General features: G+C 42.3%; 2 protein-coding genes across 2 annotated transcripts in view; both read left to right on the forward strand.

The window, feature by feature from the left end:
• Positions 1-26,277, forward strand: part of PDZRN3 (PDZ domain containing ring finger 3) — a 397,145-nt gene that overhangs the window by 256,467 nt on the left and 114,401 nt on the right. The window lies entirely within an intron of this gene.
• LOC144888360 (uncharacterized) lies at positions 6,363-9,032 on the forward strand. Its single transcript, XM_078766055.1, has 2 exons — positions 6,363-7,070; positions 7,160-9,032. The coding sequence occupies exons 1-2, from the start codon at positions 6,975-6,977 to the stop codon at positions 8,723-8,725; spliced, it is 1,662 nt and encodes a 553-aa protein (XP_078622181.1). The 5' UTR covers positions 6,363-6,974; the 3' UTR covers positions 8,726-9,032.

Raw genomic sequence — 26,277 nt, forward strand, 5'->3', positions numbered from 1 at the left:
CGATATCATACCAAACAGTAAACAGATGTTCACTAGTATGCGAATAACTCGATGCCATGAGTGGCGGCCATTTTGAAAAAAAAAATTGAGAATTTGAAAATTGCTGAATTTGAGATGGCCCAATATCCAAATCTGTTCATAATAGGATAGTCTACTAGTGTGCCAAATTTGGTGCTTCCTCACAAAATGCACAATTGTTATGCTAAGTTGCCCCACTATATGTATGGGTAGGGGATCACGTTCGTGAAGTTTCGTGCTGATCGGATAAGGTTCATTTTTCTATCCAAGATGTCTGCCAAACCACGTGACCTACGACATCATTTTCAAACTATATGCAACAATGGTGTTAGATGATATTTGTAACATTTCACATCGATAGGGTAAGCAGTTTCAGAGATATAATCTATATTAGAAAACAGGAGTGTCCGTCCGTCCGTCTGTCCGTCCCCAAACTACTCCCTCAGTTTTGGGGCTAGTCCCGCTAAACCTCCTGTGGAACGTTTTGGGGTCCCAGCAGATGTTGTGAGGTAGGTATGAGGTTTCAAAAATTCCTCAATAAAATTATGATTTTGAAATTAACTCGATACGAAACTGCAGCGAATCCGGAAATGAACACATGACGATAATGAGCTGGTTTGATAATATCTCAATACAATCATCATTTAAAACAGTATTTTGCTGAAGTATCAATTTATGCATGGAATGGCGTTTGGGATTGAGTTAATACAATTATTATTTCTATGGTGTAGCCCATCGGGCAGAGCTGGCTAGAACAGTGTTTGTCCATCTGTATGTATATATACACAAAGAATTAAGTTAAGCACCCCCCCCCCGTTTTTTTACAACCTCGCACATTACAAGTTTGTTGTCGTCAAAACAGTGTAATATACCCATGATATTGCTATATTTTCTGGAGAAGTGATATTATGGTCACATAAAAACATAACAATCATGCCGTTTTCAATATTTTATTCTGAATAATTTAAGGTGAAATTTTTTGGGAATTTTAGGCATATTTTCACCTCAATTTAAGTATGGAGCTATAGGTCCATCACGGACAGTGTGGATGACGTTTATGTTTTCTAACGTACAGTCATTGTTCTGAGAAGACCTCTAGCGATCTTTGCGTCAATAACGTGTGTAGGACCCACGTGATCGGATCACTGACTCAACCCTACGTCTCATAGACCCTGTAAGCCGTCGTATGCGTTGCTGTGGCAGGTTGTTCCATTCCCGATGTAATGCACGTTCCAATTCATCCAGATTGGCTATTGGAGGGACCATCTTCGCAATTTGTCGTCCCAACATGTCCCAAACGTGCTCGAGGGGGTTCAACCTGCCACAGCAACGCATACGACGGCTTACAGGGTCTATGAGACGTAGGGTTGAGTCAGTGATCCGATCACGTGGGTCCTACACACGTTATTGACGCAAAGATCGCTAGAGGTCTTCTCAGAACAATGACTGTACGTTAGAAAACATAAACGTCATCCACACTGTCCGTGACGGACCTATAGCTCCATACTTAAATTGAGGTGAAAATATGCCTAAAATTCCCAAAAAATTTCACCTTAAATTATTCAGAATAAAATATTGAAAACGGCATGATTGTTATGTTTTTATGTGACCATAATATCACTTCTCCAGAAAATATAGCAATATCATGGGTATATTACACTGTTTTGACGACAACAAACTTGTAATGTGCGAGGTTGTAAAAAAACGGGGGGGGTGCTTAACTTAATTCTTTGTGTATATGTATGTATGTATGTATGTATGTATGTATGTATGTATGTATGTATGTATGTATGTATGTATATGTCCCCTGAAACGTATACCAATCAGAACTGAGTATCTGGTCACATGACAGGGTGATGTGATTACGTCTGATGTCATTTCGGCAACTGACTCTCCATACTCCACCATTTTGATTTATATGCCGTTCATGCCGAACATATTGTCTAACCTGTCATATATCACAATCGCCATGCTCTACATTGACGTTTTTCATTCAGTGTGAAACACAAACAAACCGATTGTTAAAATGACCATGAAATATCGAAATCATCGGCGTTACGTCTCTTCCAACAATACGGTACGTTTAGGCCTTAGGCGTTATGACTCATCTTCAGACCTCTTCAGACCGCTTCGGACAATTTAAGCCCAGGTTTCTTAATACAGTAGTGTGTCGTTTCAGTAGCATCGTTTTCGTAATAATAATAATAATAATAATAATAATAATATAGTAAATATAACCATAATACTTTATTCCCAATATCCTGAATGGAATGTCAATGAATTGAAGCGGTGTAATCCGGTGTATGGTTCATGATCAATGATGAGCGGTGTTTGGCACTAATATTAATAACCGAGGAAGTAAGGAATTCACCTCGGTTTTTTTCTAGTAATATCATTTTCGAAATAATGATAATGTAACGTTAATATTATAGTAAATGTAATCATAACGAATCCCTTCAGAGTGACTGCAAACGTACTGGAAGTTAAAATATATTGTTGTGGTTTTGAGAATAAAGACAACCCCCCTTTAGTTAGTTCCACCACAACATGTAGCCTCGCTTTAGTTCAGTTATTTCTTATTAAATGTTAAGTATAGTCTCCTTCCCGGTGTTAGTATGCGTTGAGACAGGTAAGTAAGGGTAGGCCTCATTGGGCCTGGAATGCCATGTGATGGGCCTAGGACAAGTCGAGCAGGAGGAGCTGGAGGGCGTGGCTGGTAAGCAGCAAACATCCAATGGGAGCTAAACGGGAGTGGCCAACAACGGCGGCGAATGAGAGCGAAAGGGGAGTGGCCAGCAACGGCGACCAATGAGAACTAGGGGGAGTAACTGATGAGGGGCTATCACGACACGTGACCCCCGGCGGCCAATGGAGGCCCATGGAACATTCTAGTGGGGCTCCGGGGGGATATAAGATATAAGGGTTTAACCCCCCTTTAGTACGTCGACGGGCTCGAGATCCGCAACAATATCATGTTCTACATATTAAAGAAGCAGAAATTTTGTGTCCGTTACATCATTATGTCTATGATGTCATTACGACGGCTGCTTCACCGACCGACATTTTAATTTACAAGTAGGCCCACAGCCGCTCACTACGTGAGCTGCAGGAAGGGTCATTCCTCTTTGGGGTATATAGATTACAGTCGATCTATGGTCGGGTCTCAAGAACATTGGGGGTGTGTTCATTTACCAAGTTTCTTGTGGAGAGATCGCCAAGTGGTTTAAGCATTCGAGCAAGCACTCCATTCAAAACCATTAAGGAACAGCTGCCTTGCCAAGCGCTAGCTAACAGCTTGGTAAATGAGCACATCTCCAAACCTTTTGGGGTATATAGGATACAGTAGATCTTCACTCAGTTCTGTAAGTAAAACTTACCTCATGGATTCCTCCAAACTTCTTTGTTTAATGTTAAAAACAGCATTAGCGACTGTTTGAAAAGCTAATCATATGTGTTTGTGGTTTATAATATTTTACAAGCCCGGCTACACAGCTGTTAGACTTTTGGTCTTGTTAATTCGTAATTGTATTCACCCAACCATACGGAACTACTCCACATCCGGATTTAAATATCTGTTTATGTCACGAATGTTGGTAAAAGTTAATTTTTTTATATTAATGCTATTTAATTTGTGATTGGAGTTATGCTGTTTGGAATGAAAATAGAGATATTGAGTTCAAGTGAATGACGAAATGCCATGATGGTTTCTACTTTCTAAGCGTTACATTCGTGGATCACCATATGCAGATTCGCCAGACTGGGTATAGAACCATTCAAACAGGTACGTTTTTCATGGAAGTCCTTCACGAACCTGCTGTCCATGCTTGATGTTCGACTACAGGTGGCACAAGAATGTGGAATTTATTTGTTCCATGGTTTCCCATTCACCGTTTTTTTTTTTACCTTAGTCTTTCACGGACCTGCTGTCCATGTCTGACGTGCGACTGAAGGTGCCACAGGAATGTGGAATTTATTGGTTTCATGCTTTAGCATTCACCGTTTGCACATTGTTTGTTTGCTTTTGGCCTCCCACCCGTGCGTAGCACTGGTTCCTCGCTAGTTATCTAATATTTTCCTTCAATCCAATATGGCTGCCACACCATGTGACCAATGACGTTTTCGTGGTCATCTTTTAATCACCATGCCTAGTCAGTGACACACGTAAAGTTTCGAGTCAATTGATTTGGTGGTTTGGGAGTAGATGTTTTTTTAGGGTTTTACGTTAAATCCAATATGGCTGCCAAACCATGTGACCTAGGATGTCATAAATTTAATATTTCAATACAAATATGTCATAGATCATGTGCATGCAATTTCAGATTTTTAGGATAAGGAATTTGATTAAAACATTTTTGGCTGGTATACCACTTAACCTATGATGTCATCATTATCATGCTTTTGTACCCCGTTGGGAGTACTTAACAATTTGCCAAGTTTCAAATTTTTCCATTCATGGTTTCCAAGAAATATATATATATTTTTTGCATTTAATCCAAGATGGCTGCCATACCACATGACCTATGACATCACAATTATCATAAAACATTCTGCATGGGTGTCAATCCTACCATGAAAGTTTTGTCTCAATCGGACATGTGGTTGCTGAGAAAAACAAGGTTTAGCCCGGATGGACAGACATACGGTTGGACGGATGGACAACCCGAAAACATAATGCCTCCGGGCACCTTTGGGGGCGGAGACATAAAAATTACCAAAAAATAGGGGAAATTTTTTTCTGTATGGATCAGCCGTCATTAGTTGGTGGACGTTAAATATCCCGCGATGTCCTTTGCAAAGAGTACGCCAGTTATCGTCAGCACCCTGAACAAATTTCAAATTCCTTCAATGACCTCCTGAGCCGGAGGGTGATCCAACTAGGATTATTGCCTAGTATCCACTTCGTCAGCACCAACGCGCTGCAAAGAGTATGGTACATGATTACGATGAATGAAAATATCACAAAAAGTTAAACAGCTTGGTCCATGAGCTGTGATCTCTTACCACAACGTAGGTGGACACTTTGGATCCTGTGAGGACTCCGTTCCACCTCCTGAAACCCGCAAATGGAGATTACAACCAACAACACACACACACACACACACACACACACACACACACACACACACACACACACACACACACACACACACACACACACACACACACACAGAAATGAATGCAAAACCGCTTGGGAGGCCAGCTCACTAAATATTCACCAACTCCAAAAAATAATTTTAAACGTGATACTGAACAAGAATTCCCACAACTCAATAGTAACATCACCAACATTGACATCTACAGTGGCCTGCAAAAGCTTATTTCATGACGCTTTCAAATCAAACTTGATATATCGAGTCTTCACAAACTACTCCAAAGTAATAAAGCCAAATAACGCAGATAAAATGTGAATAGGTTAGATTAACAAAGAAAATCTGATGATTCTCAGTTGAATAAGTATTCAAACCCTTTACTTAATGAACCCTAAATCACTTCAGGGTCAAATTATTTGTTTGAAATTTACAAAATAAGTGTATAGGTTTCGCCTGTGTGTAATCAGTTGTTTAACTTTAAAAAAAAAAAAGCTCCCCCCACTTATCTAAGGAGTTTCAAGGGCCAACTCACTTGGGTAAATCAACAAGGCAAACCTGAAGACCGAGGAGCTTTCCAACGACGTCAGATATAGAGTGGTAGAGAAGCACCGTTCAGGAGAGGGTTATAAGAAGATTTCAAAGTCATTCATTATTCCTTTGAGTACGGTGAAATCCATCATTAAGAAGTGGAAGACGTATCTATCATACCACCCAGACTCTACCCAGATCAGGTCACCCATTCAAACTTAGCACCCCGGCAAGCAGGAAACTATTTTGGGATGTCACTACAAATCCAACAAGAAAGATGGTAGACACTTACCAGGGCGTGCTTTTGGTGGTTTTTAAGGCTTTTGTGTTGAAACAAATATAGCGCCCGTACTAGGGTGCATCAAACGCCCTTAGGTTCTTGGATTTTAATGTCTATTCTCTCAAATGTTACACTTGTTGGTAGAAGTATGTATGCAAAAAATAAATGAAATCAGAGGTGGTCCTGGGTGGCCACCGGCCACTTTTATATATTTAGGGCCATTTTCGGGGCCGCACTATGTAAAAATGTTTGATTTTGTTATTTTACACCCAAACCTAGTCATGTTTGGTATCAAATTGAAGGTCTTGATGAGAGGAATACAAATATAACAATTTTATGCAAAAAACGATGGTTTGATAATTAGTTTGTATTTTTACATGAATGAAATCGGAGGTCTAATCGTGGGTCCCATACTAGTAGTCTAATAATATCCTTTATTTTCTTTCAGATGGCAGATAAGAAGACCAGATTAGCAAGTGCCATTTTTGGTCTTGGCAATGCTTTTACAGAAGCAGATGGTACATTGACAGGAGTCCGCCTCCCAACTTGCCGGCAGGTTCTTCGATGCGTGATGTGGTACATCCAGAAAGAAATATGTGAAGGCAAACAAACTCAGCCACTGAAATGGAAATCTGCCAGCATCGTCCTTATCCAGCTGAAAAAATTCTACACTAAAGCAAATATTCCTATGCTTTCAGACCATCAATGCTGCAAACTAATACTTGACCTTCTTAATGACAATAACAAATTGCGTCAAATACCTGTTTCTCGCCGAGAATCTCCAAGCACTTTGGCTAAGTTGCAAACCATGAATGAACGTCTTGATAAGACCTTTGGTGTATGGACAAAAGATGCAATGACAAACATTAAGAATGAGGAAGATAGAGTATTTTTAGAGTCAATGAAATCTGACAGAGTAGCCTCATTTGGTGGTGTTGACAAGAAGAAAGTTGATAAAGATCATAGAAAAGAAAAACGCCTCTTAGCGGAAGCTTCAAGACGAGAACGTCATGAATCATCCAGTGTACAAGAGATGACAATTAGTTCTGTATGCTCTGATGATAGTGACTCTGCAGATAGCTTGGAAGAAACTGAAGAAGAGGCGATTCCAGAGTTTCAAAGGAAGCGTAGTCACCACAGATCAACATATGCAGGTACATCTGCCTTTATTCCTCATGATATTCTGAAAAGACATTCAGTTGTGTCTGTTGCTACTCGACTAAACATAACTCCTGTTCAACAGGTTGCGCTCACCAAAGCTGTAATTCAAGAGGCAGGAGGTGATCCACGTCGTGTGGCCAAGTCGTACTCAACTGCTGATAAGGCTCGACGATCAATAACAAGTGCTATCGCCAAAGATATTCAAGAAAATTGGATCGCCCCAACAGCTGCAACACTTCACTGGGATGGCAAGCAGATACCAACGCTCACAAACAAGAATGTCAAGGAAGAAAGATTGCCAGTGTTGGTTGGGAATGCCACTGATGTAAAGCTACTGGGGGTGGCTAGATATCCTCCTGGAAGTGATAGGTCATCAGGTGACATCATTGCCGAGCACACTTACACGTATCTACATTCATGGAAGTGCAAACAATCAGTTGTCAACTTATGTTTTGACACAACAGCATCAAACACTGGACACGTTACAGCTGCCTGTGTTACCATTCAATCAAAACTGGACCGTGCTCTTCTGTGGTGTGCATGTCGCCATCATGTTGGAGAGGTAATCCTGGATCATGTGTTTGACGTTCTCAAAATTGAGGCATCAAAGTCTCCAGAAGTATCTTTGTTCCAAAAATTCCAGAAGAATTGGGAACGCATATCGCATGCAAAGAATGAAAGTTTAACCAAAATTGACATTTCCATGTACAATGACTATGCACAACAGCTGCTTTTATCCTGCAAAAACAAGGTTTTAAGCACAATCCGCACAAGCGCTTCATACTGTAGGGAAGACTACAAGGAAATGGCACAACTCTGCCAGGTAGTCCTCGATGATGATGTCACAAAACAAGGAACACTCCACAGACCAGGGGCCATGCATAAAGCAAGGTGGATGTCAAAGATTCTTTATTCCATCAAAATATGCCTACTTGAAGAGCAAATTTCTCTACTACCTCGAGGAACTGTAACAACACAACATCAACAGAAAAAACTGAAGGAGTTTGTTGTTTTTGTTGTTTATATTTATTGTGATTGGTGGCTCATATGTCAGTCTGCTTCAAATGCCCCATGGTTTGATTTGTGCTTTTACAAGACTCTGCTCAACTATAAAGCTGTCAACTCAACCATTTCAGTCAGCGCTGTGAAAGCCTTTGATAGACATTTGTGGTATTTAACCCCAGAACTGGTTGTTTTGGCACTGTTCAGCAATGCAATTCCTCAAAAGGATCGTCGTGCCCTTGCAGATGTGTTACTGGCCATACAACCAGATGAAATGCCAAGCACTCCAAAACACCGCTACGGTTCTGGATATGGCAAACCGTCATTTCCAAAAATTACAGAAGCGACAACCCTGGCTGATCTTGTGAACGAGGACTCGTGGTTTACAGTAAACCTTCTTCACCTAGATATGACCTTCCTAACAGAGGATGTTGACACTTGGCAGAACAATGAGCACTTCAAGGCAGCCAAGTCCATTGTGGATGGGCTTAATGTTGTGAATGACCCTGCGGAGAGAGCAGTAAAGCTCGCAACTGATTTTGTCTCAACTGCAAGAAGAGAAGACCACTTCCAAAATCTTCTTCAAGTGGTTGAATGTGACCGCAAAGCGAGGCCAAATTTGCGGAAACGAGCAAAGTTGGAGTAGTGACATTGGCGTTGTGCTTAATACATTTTCAAACTTTTAATCAATGAAAGTACAATACTACAACACTGTACTACAACTTTGTAATATGAAGAACGATTTTGGTTAATTTTACATTGACATGTAAGGTTGTTTTAACTGTTTGATATTAGGCATTTAGTAAAAGTAGGACTTTACTTTTGTATATAGGTATAATGGTTAATTTTACATTATCTTGTAGTTAATTTTACATTATCTTGTAAAGTAGTTTAGCTGTGGCCCTAAATGGCCCTAAATATATAAAAGTGGCCGGTGGCCACCCAGGACCACCTCTGATTTCATCTATTTTTTGCATACATACTTCTACCAACAAGTGTAACATTTGAGGGAATAGACATTAAAATACAACAACTTTTTGAAAATCATGGGGCGTTTGATGCACCCTAGCCCGTACCACGTGAGCTATGACATCATAATTATCATTAACAAATTCTACAGGAGGAGGCGCACCTATGGTGAAAATTTCCTGTCAATCGGATCAACTTGCACAGAAAATCATATTTATTATGTGCGGATAAACAGATAAACAAAAACAGGCAGACACAGACAGACAGACAGACAGATGAAAAATCACTCAGAGTGACACTTGGCAAAACAGAACAAAGTAGCATGGCACTCAGTAGAGCATCCTATTGACTTCAAAAATAATTAGTGGTTGAATTCAGTGACCTGATATGCAAATCGTCTTCAAAGTTTAAGTTAATTGGACGAAAATTGACAATTTTAGAAATTTGGCCTATGTTGACCTTTTGGCCTAGGTTGACCTCAAAAATAGTTAGTGATTGGTTTCAGTAAGCTGATATGCAAATCCTATTCAGTTTTCAAGTCAATCAGATGAAAATTGAGGATTTTAGAAATTTGAAATTGTTGACCGTTGGCCTATGTTGACCTTTTAGCCTTTGCTGATCTCAAAAATAGTTGGTGGTTGAATTCATTTAACTGATATGAAAATCCTATTCAAATTTCAAGTCAATCGGATGAAAATTGAGGATTTTAGAAATTCGAGAAAAGTCTCTCGAATCTCATGAGAAATGTCTTTCAATCCTGACAAATCTCACACTCTTACTATGTCTCTCCGAAAAGACCGACTGGACAACCCTCCCATCCACTTTCTCAACAATCCTCTCCAAAAAGTTCTGTCACTCAAGCTTTTGGGTCTCACTATCTGCCATGATCTTTCCTGGGAAAACCACATTTCAAATCTGGCCTCCAAAGCCAGTCGCCGACTGGGCATCCTCCGTCGTGCGAAGTCCTTCCTTGGCACACCTGAGCTCCTCACCACATAGAAAGCTTTCATCCGCAGCTCAATGGAATACTGTTCTCCCCTCTGGGCCGGTGCTCCTGCCTCACACGTAGCACACAAAGGGGACCAAAAAAAACAACAACAACCACGGTCCCCGAAAAAGGCCAACCCCCGCTTGCGGGGAAAAATGGCCTCTAAAGGTGTTTTTTGTTTTTTTTAATTCACTTTTTTGAAATACCAATTTCCTTCCTGGAAGTCCTTGCAGTGTCCTTGTGTTTTATACTTCTCCCACCCCTCCCCCCCCCTCCCCCCCCCTTTCCACGCCTCCTCCCCCCAAGCCCTCCCACAGATCTCCCGATGTCCCTGCTCTCAAATGTTGTGTTTGTGTGCTTCCCCTTCTCTCCCCATCTTGTCTACTTATACCCTTATTATATGTTTTGTGTGTTTGATTTTTTTTTGTGTGTGTGATTAATGTTAGCTCTTTCACGAGCCTCGATCCTGTATACAATAAAAATAAAAATACGTGGTTGAGCTTTGGGCTATGTTGACCTTGTGACCTATGTTGACCTCAAAAATAGTTGGTGGTTGAATTCAGTTAGCTGATATGAAAATCCTATTCAAATTTCAAGTCAATCAGATGAAAATTGAGGATTTTAGAAATTTGAAAAAAAGTGGTTGACCTTTTGGCCCATGTAGACCTTTTGACGTCAAAAGTATATAAGATTTTGTCGGACCACAGACTCTACCATTTGGTGAAGTTTTGTGAAGATCGGTTTAATATTGTGACCTATAGGCAAGTATAAGTGAGCGGACAGACAAACAAACAAACACACAAACCGGAGTGATCAACATACTTGTCCAAAAAAAAAATTAGGGCTAAGTAACAAACGTACTCAAATATACCCACTCCTCTGGCGAGGGCAACAATGACATTGAAAGATCTGCAAGGCTCTATATCCGAGATTGGGGTCAGTGTTGATCAATCAACAATATCCCGTTGCCTTCACAAAGCTAGCCTGCATGGACATTGGACAGGTGGCAAGAAAAAGCTATTAGTGAAAAAGACACATCTAAAAGCTCATATGGAGTTTGCGAAAAAGCATCTTAATGATACTGCAGTCATGTGGAGAAAGGTTTTGTGGTCAGACGAGCCAAAAATTAAACCTTTTGATCAAAGCTTTACGCTTGGAGCAAGCCTAACACTGCACATCATGCAGTCAACACCATCCCTACTGTCCAGCATGTTGGTGGCAGCATCATGTTATGGGGCAGGGACTGGCAAGCTTGTCAGGATAGAAGGGACAATGGACGGTGCAAATACAGGAGAGTCTTGATGAAAACCTGCTTGAACCAGCCATGAATCTGAAACTGGGTGGCAGATTGACATTTCAGCAGGACAATGATCTGAAGCACAAAGCTAAATCCACACTGGAATAGCTGAATAAGAAGAAAATATATGTTCTTGAGTGACCCAGTCAAAGTCCTGACCTGAACCCAATTGAACATTTATGGCAAGATTTGAAGATTGCAGTCCATCGACAATCCCCGTCAACCTTTTTTTCTTTTTCTTTTTTGGATACAAAGTCGAGGCTCATGTCAGAGCGAAAACCATAGCAGAAGTAGAGCAATTTTCACGCAAAGAATGGGCAAATATTTCACCATCTTACTGTGCGAAGCTGGTAGAGACCTACCTACCTACAGGGGCATCGAGACAGGGTTCGGTGGGGGTCGCTGCCTCGGGGCCCAGGGTCCATTGAGTGGCCCGAGCTTCTTCTGTAATTATTTTTAAACAGTACAGTGGAACACCTCATCGGCTCATCCTCATTTCCTCATCGTTACATTTAAATCCAGAAGCCGATTTTTCTTTCCTTGCCACCTCTCTTGCCGGAAACAAAACATTTACCGCTGTTAATGCTGCAGTTTCAAACCTTACAGAAAATGGTTATTAACCAGAAATCTGCGTTACAAAGAAATGGGGTTTTATCCTCTTTGTCCAAAAAAAATTATTAACCATCCTCTCACGTATTTTTTTTTTTTTGCCAATCTTAGGGAGAAATAGTGTTCAACAGTCGAGGGTGCGAATTGACTCGATCGGTCCAAACGTCCCGCTATCTCCTTTATTTTCGATCATATGGCTAAATAGAAGTGAGCATTTTTTTTTAAGTTTCTTGTTTTGCATTAAAGAAAATAAAAAGTTATAAAAGAGAGAAAGGGTGGGGGTGAGGCTCGGAGGTTATTTGCTTTGGGGCCCTTGCTGGCTCTCGACGCTCCTGCCTACCTACCCAAAAAGACTCATAGCAGTCATTGCTGCAAAAGGTGCTTCCACCAAGTACTGACCTAAGGGGCTGAATACTTTTGCAACCAGTGAATTTTTATTTGTTCCTGACACGCAACCTCCTTCAAATATAAGTGTTTAGTTTGATCTCTTCAGTTGTAAATAAAAGAGTTAATTTGGAAAAATTGCTTCTACACAATTCGTAATTCATCTAAATGTGGCATTGGGGTGAATACTTTTGCAAGCAACTCAACACCAAAGAGTTCAATATGATCATTACAACCACAGCTACCACATACATTCTAAAGGGCATCATCAAAAAATACAACCCAAATTCCATGCCAGAGATCACACACATCATCAAAGAACGAGACAATCTAAACACAACACACCAACATCCAAAGCACCAGACATAGTAGAAAGGATTCAAACACTAAACACAGAAATCAACCACAAAATACTCATGAAAAGAAAACATAAAACTGGCACTCCTTTCTGCCCGCACTAAACCACTCAACCAATATCAAACACTTGTACAAAATCATAAACAGCATCAATAACTCCAACAGTGGCATAACACCCTCACATGCAGTCATAACTACCACACACCCAATACCATCAGAGACCTGAGAACAAGCAAACATCCTCATCGGCCTTTACGCAAACATAAGTCACATAGGACCCAGAAAAGAGGAACTAGTTATTACAAGACGCAAACTCAGCTACCAACTCAATATCACCGTCACGCCTTTCACTCCCGCACAAACAACAAAAATCATCAAAAATGAAAAAAAAAATGCATCAGCCCTGACACCATCTCCAATTTACATTTTAAACACCTTGGTCTACACAGCATTCAGTCCTTAGACATAGAACTTCTCCAAACAACACACAATAATTCCCTCAATTTTAAAACTAGGTAAAATCATTACCCTCCTTAAACCAAACGAAGAACCACCAAACCAGCCTCTTACAGACCGATCACATTACTGTGCACACCTTCCAAAGTTACAGAACACCTTATACTTACACTCACAAACCCTCACAGCCCTCTCTCACGCAACCAGCACAAATGCAGACCAAACCACTCCACTACCACTCTCCTCACACAAAAACTTCTGATGGCTTCAACAGTACAAAACTACCAAAACACACTATTCTCACCACAATAGACATCAGCTAGGCATTTTATGCCCTCCCAAAACTCTAACGCACAAACAAAATACTCAACATAAACAATAACAATTACCTCTACTCATAGCAATCATCAACACGAGCTCAGCACAACTTCAAGCCTTCCTCAGCACCCTACAAACCTGGCTCACCATCAACGGACGAAAAGTATCTCCCTCCAAATCAACGATCACTCTTTTAACAAATAACACCAAGGAACATAATGCTGCACCACACTGAACAACACATCCCAAAAAAATTAATAGGTGTCACTTTTAACGTATCCATGGCACTCTCAGATCACATCACAAACATTTTAAAATGTTTGGCTGAACACACTTAGGGCACTCACAGGCACCGACTTCAGAGACCACAAAGAAACAACATCACTAATTTATATACAAACAGTACATTCGATCAGTCATTGACGATGCCAGCTCATCCTGGGCCTCTGGCCTATCAAACACACATCTCAACATCCTGCAGACCATACAAAACAAAGCCCTTCACATCATCACAGGTTCCATATTACCAACACCCATCTGTATTACCAACACCCACACACCGAGGCAAAAATGTAGTAAATGAAAGACTGCTTGGACATGAGAGATTAGCAGATCCTTGCATGTCCTCACCCTAACCCTAACCCCGAGGGGAAATAATAAATAAAAGAAGAATGGTAAAAGGAGGGAAAAAAACTTTGTTTGTATAATAAATACAAGAAAAGGTACCTGGCGTTGCCAGGCAATGCAGAGTCATGGGAATATTAAGAGAAGGGGGGTGGGAGGGAAAGGTGGGTGGGGAAGGAGAAGAGAGGGGGAGGGGGAGGCAAAGTGGGGAGGTGGAGGCAAAGTGGGGAGGGGGGGGCAAAGTGGGGAGGGGGGGGGGCAAAGTGGACAGGGGGAGGCAAAGTGGGGAGGTGGAGGCAAAGTGGGGAGGTGGAGGCAAAGTGGGGAGGTGGAGGCAAAGTGGGGAGGGAGAGGGGAGTGGGAAGGGGGAAGAGAGGGGGGTTTAAATCCCCGGTAGGAGAATTGTTGACGGACAGACGTTGGCATGCCGAGACTGAGCTCCTGTTATATTATAGATACTGCATCACCTCGGTGGTCACCCAAGGAAGTGAACAGGTGTAGTTCGGATTGGCACAAACCAATGGCATGCTTTCCAGCTGAAAATTATGCTGATAATTAGCCTTAAGGTGGCGTCTTCTCAAAGAGGAAAGATTGTAGCTACGTCAACAACTATTCTCTGATTGTTACCAGCAACAAAGCATCATATGACGCACCACTCAGAGGCACAGACTGAGTACACGGACAGATAAGCTGCAGGTAATTGCGGACAGATAAGCTGATATACAGTAGAAGGAAACTTTCGGCACAGAAGGAGGTAATTGGCCCATTATGCCTGTACTGTTCCATTTGCACACCCAAGCACTCCCACATAATTAGTAGATAGTGCTAATTATACAACCAACCCCGACATAGGACGAGCAGAAATTTGGCACCTGCACGCAATGGCCTGTTCTTTTTGAGAGACCGCGTGGGATGTTTGACAGGATAGTCGTTTGTGCAGAAAGTGTCGGGTGTTCCGACATGCATGTGCTCACCTCTTTTGGGGAATTTTAATCACAACCGTTTTTAGTTAAATCAGACCCCGTCGGACATGGAGACCCAGACTTGGGAGCTCTAGCTGAACGGTAAAAGAACGAAGCTGTGCTGCAACTGAATATAAAACCAGTTTGGTTTGATTCAGAAACCTGATACGCTGTATTTAAAAAAACGTTTATTTGTGAGCAAAATGACACGCGATATATTGTCGATGGACACATTCAGTCCAGGCTTCTTCCTCGGTGACTAACCAAAGTAGCACCAGGAGCAGTCTGTTTGAGAGCGCGTATGAGGGTTTATCTGCTCCCTCCCCCCTCCCTCCCCCTGCCCCATGCTCTGTGCGATTCGGTGCGAGACATCGCTCGGTCTGCTCGATTCTCCTGCATCCAGTCCAGCTCGCTCCTCGTGCGGGGTCGCGAGTTCAAGTGTCAGGTGGGATCGCTGGCGAACAGGTCGTGCCTGGTCGTTCGGTGGGTGCTACCTCGGGCAGGTATAGGGGTTCGTTTGTCGTGCCGCGCACAGCACGAGGGATCAAGAGCATGGGTTGTAATCTGTGCGCGCTGAGAAAACAAGACGAACATTACAAACTGCTGTACGAGGTCCGGAAGGTAATGCGAAATTTGGTTATTTTTCTCATGGATGAATGGATGCCTCCCCGTTGTCTTTTGGTGGTGTTTTAGTTTTTGGTTTTCAAGACGTTGATGTAGTGGTGGAAAGCGAAGAGTATGATCATTAAGAAAGGATATTTGGAATCATAAAATAATTTTAAATTTGCATGACTTCAATGTGCTCTCTGTTAGATGACTGCAATATGTTATTCATGAGAATGTTTTATAAAGAGGTGGTGAAACTATTTAATGGTGGTGATTTTGGTGATTCAAATGCAAAATGATGTGTTTTTTGCATGGTTATGGTGGGAATGTAGCTACAGTGTTTCATAAATATGGAATCATTGCAAATATGTATATATATATATATATATATATATATATATATATATATATATATATATATACATATATATATATATATATATATATATGTATATATGTATATATACAGTCGTGGCCAAAAATATTGGCACCGTTGCACTTTTTTCAAATAATTCACCATTTCTTCCAGAAAATTGTTGAAATTAAAAAATATTTTGGTATCCACATATATATTTCTTTGGTTTGCAGTGGAACAAAGCAAAAAAAGCTGAAAAAATTACGAATCTTAGCTTATTCCATACAGAAATCCTAAAATGGCCCAGACAATATTTAATTGGCACCTTTTGGAAGTTGTTAGAAATAATTGGATTTCAAGCAGGTGATTCTCCTTTACTTTGGAATTGAACTCACCTGTGGTGAGTTGCATGTGTCTGCAATATAAAAATCACTCATTCAACCAGTTTGAATGGAGAAAATGAGTCATTCTGCTGTTTTATGTCACTGTGTACTGCAATGACCATGGAGGAAAGACAGAAACCAGAGAATTGTTTGAGGAGGTCAGACACAAGATTGGAGCCAAGCATGGACTATCTCAAGGCTACAAGTCCATCTCCAGACACCTTGATGTTCCTGTGTCCACCATACGCAATGTTATCAGGAAGTTTAAGGCCCATGACACTGTAGCCAACTTCCCTAGACGTGGCTGCAAGAGAAAACTTGATCGAAGGTTGCAGCGAAGGATTGTTCGAATGGTGGAGAAAGCACCTCGATCAACTGCCAAACAGGTTCAAGCTGACCTTCAGTGGCCAGCAATGAGTCCAGATGTAAATCCCATTGAACACCTGTGGGGAGATCTGAAAACAGCAGTTGGGAGAAGGCACCCTTCAAATCTGGGAGAACTGGAGCAGTTTTCACAAGAAGAGTGGGACAAACCTCCAGCAGAGAGGTGAAGGAAGCTCATTCATGGCTATAGAAAGTGCTTGACTGCAGTTATTTTGTCCAAAGTCTGTGCTACCAAATATTAAGTCTCGGGTGTCAATCATTTTGTCAATGCCATTTCTTTTTATTTTCTGATTTAAAAGGATATATTCAGTTCTGAATCAAAAACAAAGGTTCTGTAATATTAACAGTGAAATAAAGAATTGTGGAGACCAAATACTTTTGTCAATTTCAACTTATTTATCGAGAAAATTGTGAGTTGTTTGAAAAAAGTGCAAGGGTGCCAATACTTTTCGCCATAACTATATATATATATATATATATATTTCTTTTTTAGATGATGTCTTGAAGATGTATGAGACGTTGTAGACCAATAGAATGCCCCCCCCCCCCCCTCATAGTCCAGATTTAACACCACTTGACTTTTTCTTTGGGGACACCTGGAATCGTTGATTTGTATGATGAATATGTAAATAATGAAATCAGAACCGAATGTGCCAAAATCGATGTGTCAATGTTAACAAACCTGCCTACAATAATTGATATTGCACCCATTTTGGTGGCCCACAATTTGAGCATTTACAAAAATAAAAGAAATATTACTTTGATTCCGAACTTTTAAAACACGGTGTATAATGGTAGTGATAGTGCAGGGTAATCACTTTAGTGCAAAATGGTAGTGAGGGTTTGTTGTGGTGGGCGGAATGCATCATGGTTGTTATGGTGCCAGGTGATGACGTGAGAGCAAAATTGTAGTTATAGTGAATAGTTGTTTGGGTGAACATTTATAAAAGTGCATTACGTTGTTGAAGTCTGACAGGCTGATACACATCGGTAGTGCACTGACTTACCTTTAAGCTGTTGAGTTTTGGTTCGTTTCTCGACTGGACTATAAACTCTCCGAATGGTTCTTTGTTGGCTGGTCGTTGCTTCACAAAGTGTGAAATCTCTTAAATGGAGGTTGTCATGTATGAAGTGCAAATATTCACCGTTGTATCCCTACACCGTGACCGCATTGCATCCCTACGCCAGAGCTCGGATGGCGCTGAGGTGAATCGGGCCTGTATCGGCAGAGTGAATAAACGTGTGCTACAATCGATCGTAGTTTGTCGAGATACTTTACATGGCGACGAGGATAAACATCTAGACCATGACTTCTTTCGGCCATATCGATGAATTCGACCCTCATGAGGGGGATTTTGACACGTATTCTGAGCGGTTGTCTTTTTACTTCGAGGCGAACGGCATCGCGACCGAAGCCCGGATGAAGGCCGTCTTCCTGTCCGTTTGCGGAGGTGAGACGTTCACACTCGTTAAAAACCTGATTCGGCCTCGGACAATCCAAGAGCTCACGTATGCAGAGCTAAAGCCCGCTTTGAAGGAACATTGCAATCCATCTCCTTCAGTCATCCTGTGTCGGTTTAATTTTTACATGTGCAGACAGCAGCAAGGTCAGTCGATCGCAGACTTCATTGCACACCTCAAAAAACTGTCACATCTGCGTGAGTTTGGGGACACGATGGATGACATGCTCCGTGATTTGCTGGTGGTTGGCATGTCCGATGACCGCACTCGTAGACGCCTGCTTGCGGAGAGAAGACTGACGTTCCAAAATGCCAGAGACACCGCCATTTCCATGGAAAGTGCTGAACGCAACGCTACAAGCATCGGTGCCACTTGCTCGTCTGGTACCAGCCCTGCTGTGAATCGGTTGGATCATGATCAGCCAAAACGTTGGAACAAGGCTCCTCGTCAGAAGCCAGTGCAGTCTCAAACACACAACAAATGTTTTCGGTGCAACGGAAAGCACCCTCCAGAGACGCATCGGTTCAAAGATGCCACCTGCCATTTCTGTTCGAAAACTGGCCATATTGCTCCAGCTTGCATCACTCGCAAATCGGGAAAAGGAAAAGCTGCTGACAAGATTCATCAGTTTATCAGTTCGGAGGAACCTGAGCTTGACCAGGTGAGCTCTGTTTCCGACAACTCAGAATCGTATGACCTGCTTCATATTGATTCTCACCATAGGCGGGACCCTCTTCTTGCCAATGTTGTCGTCAACAATCGACCATTGCAAATGGAAGTCGACACTGGTGCGGCCGTCTCGCTCATCAGCCATGCTGTTTTCACAAACCTGTGGAGTGATGCTGACCGACCCCATCTGAAACCTACTACCTATGGACTCTCCACCTATACAGGTGAGAAGATTGTTCCCTGCGGTACATGTGACGTCACGGTGGGCTACGATAACCGTGAGTTTCACCTACCCCTGATCGTCATTCCTGGAAAGGGCCCGTCCTTACTCGGCAGGAGCTGGTTGAGCATAATTCGACTGAAGTGGAAAAGCATTCATCAACTCCGGGCAGCCAACGTTTCTCCTACCGCAGCATACACACTCAAAAATGTGCTGGATACGTACCCGGATTTCTTCAAGGATGAGCTTGGAACCTTGAAAGGACATACCGCTAAACTCAGGGTTGACCGGGATGCCAACCCTATATTTTGCAGAGCTCGCCCAGTCCCTTTCGCCCTGCGGGAGCGGATTGACAAGGAACTGGATCATCTTGAAATCTGGGGATCATCGAGCAAATCCAGTATGCCGAATGGGCGGCGCCCATCGTTCCGGTCATAAAATCGGACCAGTCCATCCGCATATGTGGAGATTATAAAATGACCGTGAACAAGTGTTCTTCATTGGATAAATATCCAATCCTGAGGATCGAAGACCTCTACGTTCGTCTCACGGGAGGCAAGACTTTTACGAAACTCGATCTCAAATCCGCCTATCTACAGCTCCGCTTGGACGAGAATTCGAAACAGTATCTTACCATCAACACGCATCGTGGGTTGTACAGGTACCACCAACTCAGTTTTGGAGTGAAATCTGCACCTGGAATTTATCAGCGTGTCATGGACAGTTTGTTTGCCGCCGAACGCAACGTCGTTTGTTACCAGGATGATATTCTGGTTACTGGTCGTACGGACGCGGAACATCTACAAAACCTGGAGAGTTCTGAAGAAGATTTCGGACTCCGGCCTACGTTTGCGTCGAGACAAGTGCAAGTTTATGGTGCCATCAGTCACGTACCTGGGTCATATGATTGATGCCGAGGGTCTACACCCGACAGATGAGAAAGTCCGAGCTATCAAGGATGCTCCTGCTCCACGAGACGTGACCGAATTGAAGTCATACCTCGGTTTGCTTCAGTTCTATGGTCGTTACATCCCGAATGTGACCGAAGTTTTGGGCCCCCTTTATCGGCTTTTGAGGAAAGGAGTCTCCTGGAGCTGGGGATCCACTGAACAATCAGCATTCCAGACCTCTAAGGATCTGCTCAAATCGTCCAATGTTCTCATTCATTTTGATCCAGAGAAGGATCTTGTGCTGACATGCGATGCCTGTCGGTATGGAGTGGGGAGTGTATTATCACACGTGATGCCTGATGGTACGGAAAGACCTGTTGCATTTGCATCCAGAACGTTGTCCCCGGCAGAGAAGAACTATTCCCAACTTGACAAGGAAGGATTGGGAATCATTTTCGGCATCAGCAAATTTCGCCAGTACCTTCTTGGACATCATTTCACGATTCGCACTGATCACAAGCCGCTGATCAGTCTGTTTGGTCCAACTAAGGCGACATCTGACACACTACTGCCCAGGATCATCCGCTGGTTCCTGTTTCTCGCGGCTTATGACTACACCATATGTTATAAGCCCGGTTCGTCTATCACAAATGCAGATGCCATGAGTCGGTTACCCCTTCCAGCATCCGTTGATGATTCGCCTACACCAGGATTCATTATCGCACTGATGGATCATCTGGAAGATTGTGCTGTCGATTCCGGCCAGATCCGCACTCATACTCGACGAGACCCCGTTCTGTCCAGAACTGTCCAGGCTGTACAGCTTGGATGGCATTTGCTACCTGAGGGTGACCCAGATTTTGCGGCTTTTAAAGCACGTAAAAACGAACTCAGCGTGGAAAATGGTTGCCTACTCTGGGGATGTCGTGTCGTGATCCCGAAAAATCTGCGTTCCAGGGTCATGGATGAAATCCATGACTGTTACCCCGGGATTGTGAAGATGAAGTCACTCGCCAGAAACTATGTGTGGTGGCCGAATCTTGATGCTGATATCGAACATCATGTTCGACATTGTTACCCCTGCCAGAGCACCCGGAATACACCTGCGAAAGCGCCACTGAATCCCTGGGAATGGCCCAGAGAACCGTGGCATCGCCTCCATCTCGATTATGCCGGGCCTATTAACGGCAGCATGATTCTAATAATTACGTACGCGCACACAAAATGGATTGATGCCTATGTGACGCGTGGTACTACGTCAGCCATTGTCATCGAAAGACTCAGACGCTGTTTCGCCACTCATGGTCTGCCCAGGATGATCGTGAGTGATAACGGTTTGTGTTTTTCCAGTACCGAGTTTGCCAAGTTCACACGTCGGAACGGCATCAAACATAAGTTTGTCAGCCCACATCACCAGGCTTCAAATGGCTTGGCCGAACGATCCGTGGGAATCATCAAATCCGGATTGCGTAAACTTCAGGAGGGAACCCTGGAAACAAAGCTGTCTCATCTCCTGTTCAAAAAACCGCATCACGCCACAATCAACAACCGGTGCAGCTCCGTCTGAGTTATTGATGAAACGACACGTGAGATCGACACTTGACAATCTCAAACCAGACGGCAGACATATCATCAAATGTTTATCAGAGCCAGCTCAATCAAAAGTTGGTGCACGATAAGACGTCCAACAGTCGATGTATCAACATTGGAGATCCAGTGCTTGCCCGAAATTTTGGTGCAGGTGCGACGTGGCTACCGGGGGACATCATCGAGAAGCCAGGTCCACTGTCCTGTGTGATTCGCCTGCAGGACGGCCGCGAAATTCGTCGACATCAGGACCACATAACCTACCGTCACTGTGAGTCGATGGAGCCTGCAGCATCGTCACAGTCAGGACAACAGTTCGACCCACCACTGCCGGAGATCGTCGTGGCCGCTCCAGCCAGCTCGGATGCCCCGAAAACCTCTGCGAACGCTACACCCTTCGTGGAGACCAAAGGAATCACCTCGGACTCTGTATCCACTGGTACACCGCGACGCTCAATGCGTGAGAGAAAAGCACCCGACCGGTTGAATCTTTGAAGATGTTTTTTTTCCACGGTGACACATGTTCTATTTTCACGGTGACACATGTTCTATTTTCACGTATTTTCATTATTCTCATAATCGTTTGCACACATATTTTCACATGTTTTGGAAATGTTGCTTTTGAAATGTCAATTCTTGAAATCTAGCACATATTGCTCTTGGTAATTTTGGACTTAAAGGGGAGGATGTCATGTATGAAGTGCAAAGATTCACCGTTGTATCCCTACACCGTGACCGCATTGTATCCCTACGCCCCAGCTCGGATGGCTCTGAGGTGAATCGGGCCTATATCGGCAGAGTGAATAAACGTGTACGACAATTGATCGTATTTTGTCGAGATACTTTACAGAGGTTAAACTGGGTGTCTCTTCTCTCATCAGCCCGTATTAGCTGGTGGTGGTTGTTAAAGATCCCACAGTCTTGCAGAAAGAGCAGGTGAGTTATCGCCAGAAGGTTCAAAACTCTGAATAAAATGCAAACAGCTGCCTGCTCTGGGAAATACCTGCTTTCTACCGCTGGGAAGACAAAAAAATAGCAAACCACCCAGAGTTATCATTGGAGCTACTGTGAGAGCACTGGTCTTGTCTTCAGGCAGAGCACTGTAAGAGAAAGAATGTTGTTGAGAGTGCTTTAATAGTGACAGTGTGGTGGATAGCAATTGAGAAGAGGAGGATAAGAGGATAATAGAGATATCTGAATAATTCCTTCTACTTATGGTGTTACTCGCCTCGGTGGCGTAATGGTTCAAGCGTCTGCTCTGTGTCTGGGAAGTCAGTGGTTTGAACCCTGGCCAAGTCATACCAAAGACTTTAAAATTGTACGTACTGTTTCCTTGCATGACGTTCAGGGTTTATGAAGGACTAGCAGGAATACCCAGTGTTTCCCGGTGATGGTCTAATCCTGTTGGGATTTTGAAGAAATCAAAATATTTTTTCTATTTTTGTGGGGGCCTAAAACACTCCCCTACACCCACTGAGGACAAAGACTAACGCACTATGGACTGATTTTTTTTAATCCAACTTTTTCCCCAAAATTTTCCCAAAAAAATTTTCTTTGCCTAAAACACTCCACACTGTTCGTGTAAAACACTCCTAAAACACACTGTGAAACTGACGAAGACCCATTTAGCTATCTCTGAGAAAAATGGTGTCACAGACACAGGCATCTCTCTTATAGTATAGATAAAGCACTGACAAAACCATATGTTGGTAACTAGAATGGCACTCAGTAGAGAGCTTACCTCTGCCTGGTTGGCCATATCAATCAATGGTGAAGAATCACTTTAAAATTCTACGAGCTGGATCCGGATCTGGATATTCACCACAATTGAATCTATTTGTCCTTGTCAGACACCCAACCGGTCCACCAAGTTTGGTCCAAATCCATCCCCAACTTTTTGAAATATCCCGCTATGTATCGTTGTTGGCCCTATCTTCCAATGGTGAAGAATCACTTTTAAAATGTAATAATTCTCATATCCGAATCCATATTCAGATCTTCACCAAAATCTAATCTATTTGTCCTTGTCAGACACCCAACCGGTCCACCAAGTTTCGGCCAAATCCGTCCTCAACGTTTTGAGATATCCCACTATGTATCGTTTTTGGCCCTATCTTCCAATGGTGAAGAATCACTTAAAAAATTTAATAACTCTCATATCCGAATCTATATTCAGATCTTCACCAAAATCGAATCTATTTGTCCTTGTCAGACACCCAACCGGTCCACCAAGTTTCGGCCTAATCCGTCCTCAACTTTTTGAGATATCCTGCGATGTATCGTTTTTGGCCCTATCTTCCAATGGTGAAGAATCACTTAAAAAATTTAATAATTCTCATATCCGAATCCATATTCAGATCTTCACCAAAATCGAATCTATTTGTCCTTGTCAGACACCCAACCTCTCCACCAAGTTTCGGCCAAATCCGTCCTCAACTTTTTGAGATATCCCGCTATGTATCGTTTTTGGCCCTATCTTCCAATGGTGAAGAATCACTTAAAAAATTTAATAACTCTCATATCCGAATCTATATTCAGATCTTCACCAAAATCGAATCTATTTGTCCTTGTCAGACACCCAACCTCTCCACCAAGTTTCGGCCAAATCCGTCCTCAACTTTTTGAGATATCCCGCTATGTATCGTTTTTGGCCCTATCTTCCAATGGTGAAGAATCACTTAAAAAATTTAATAATTCTCATATCCGAATCTATATTCAGATCTTCACCAAAATCGAATCTATTTGTCCTTGTCAGACACCCAACCGGTCCACCAAGTTTCGTCCAAATCCGTCCCCAACTTTTTGAAATATCCTGCTATGTATCGTTTTTGGCCCGATCTCCCAATGGTGAAGAATCACTTTTAAAATTCTAGTAGCCGGATCAGGATCCGGATCTTCACCAAAATCGAATCTATTTGTCCTTGTCAGACACCCAACCGGTCCACCAAGTTTCGTCCAAATCCGTCCCCAACTTTTTGAGATATCCCGCTATGTATCGTTTTTGGCCCCATCTTCCCTATGGTGAAGAATCACTTTAAAAATTCTAGTAGCCGAATCCGGATCCGGATCTTCACCAAAATCTAATCATTTCCTCCTTGTCATATACGCTACATCTCTGCCAAATTTCGTCCGAATCCGTCCGCAACCTTTTGAGATATTTTGTTCACAAACAGACAGACAGACAAAGGTGAAAACATAACCTCCATCCACCTTTGGTGGCGGAGGTAATAATAGTGCAGGCTTTGATGGGCCTAATGGCTTCCTCCTGCGTTGAGGTTCCTTGTAAGGGAAGTCATATTTATTTACTGCCTAATTCATCATCTATCTGGGGCGTTGTCCATCATTGAGGCCCTGACCCTTCAATCCCAGAACCTCTCAAACTGCGGGTCGACAACCTTAGTTCTCTGGAAGGTTATCCAAGCAAAGAGACACGCACATTGAGAGATACAGTCTACAGACAGAGACAGAGAATGTGCTACTTTAAGTTGTACACTCTTTTATTATTGCATGTTTCCTCCTTGATGACATTATCACCGGAACTATTTTATTATCTAACGATGCATATTTCTTTACCGCTGGTTTCCCACAGTGATAGAAGACCCATTACAGATCTCCTTACACTTGCATCGCACAGCACACACAGACACACACATACACAGACACATACACAGACACAGACACGTTCGTTTTTCAGGTGATAGGTCATTTTTGCAAGTTTGGAATGTTTTGATATCGAACTGTCCTGACACTTCAAACAAACAATATTACTGTCGTTAGTTGTTGTTGTTTTTTTGTAAGTTGTTCAGGAGTGGGCGAGGGAGGATGAATCCTTTGTTTTACACAAACAGTCAACTCAGATGCAGATCCGAAGGGAAATGGAGTGGGTGGAGGGAGAAAAGTCCAGAGGTTTGAACCTTTTTCAAGAGAAAACAAATACAGGTACCGTGAAATGGGGGTGAATTGGGACAGCAAGGTGAATAGGGACACAAACTGAAAAAAGTTCAGAAACTTTTTTCGCTGAAAATTGATAACGATACTGATTTGTTGATATTTGGGTTGGAAGTGTTCTCGTGTTTAAAAAAAAAAAAAGCAACTTATAGTCCCTATTAACCCCATATATGGGTTAAATAGGAATAAATAGGATTTTTATGGCTGTCCCTATTCACCCCGTTTTACGGGTGAATAGGGACAGTCACTCATACAAAAAAATTATAATCAAGAAATAGAGACAGTTTGGAGAAACTTTTCATCCCATATTTTTTTTCATTGGCTCCGTGGTTTATATTATTATCATGGGTGCATATTATGTGCATCCATCTGAGCTATCAATTTAGCAATAAGTTGGAAACTCAGGATTGTTTCTTGATTATTATTTTTTTGTATGAGTGACTGTCCCTATTCACCCGTAAAACGGGGTGAATAGGGACAGCCATAAAAATCCTATTTATTCCTATTTAACCCATATATGGGGTTAATAGGGACTATAAGTTGCTTTTTAAAAAAACAAAAAACACGAGAACACTTCCAACCCAAATATCAACAAATCAGTATCGTTATCAATTTTCAGCGAAAAAAGTTTCCGAACTTTTTTTCAGTTTGTGTCCCTATTCACCTTGCTGTCCCTATTCACCCCATTTTACGGTACATCGTTTTATAGTTTAACTGAGCATTTATACCTT

Source organism: Myxine glutinosa, chromosome 12, assembly GCF_964187855.1.
Source record: "Myxine glutinosa chromosome 12, kmMyxGlut1.1, whole genome shotgun sequence".
Lineage (NCBI taxonomy): Eukaryota > Metazoa > Chordata > Myxini > Myxiniformes > Myxinidae > Myxine > Myxine glutinosa.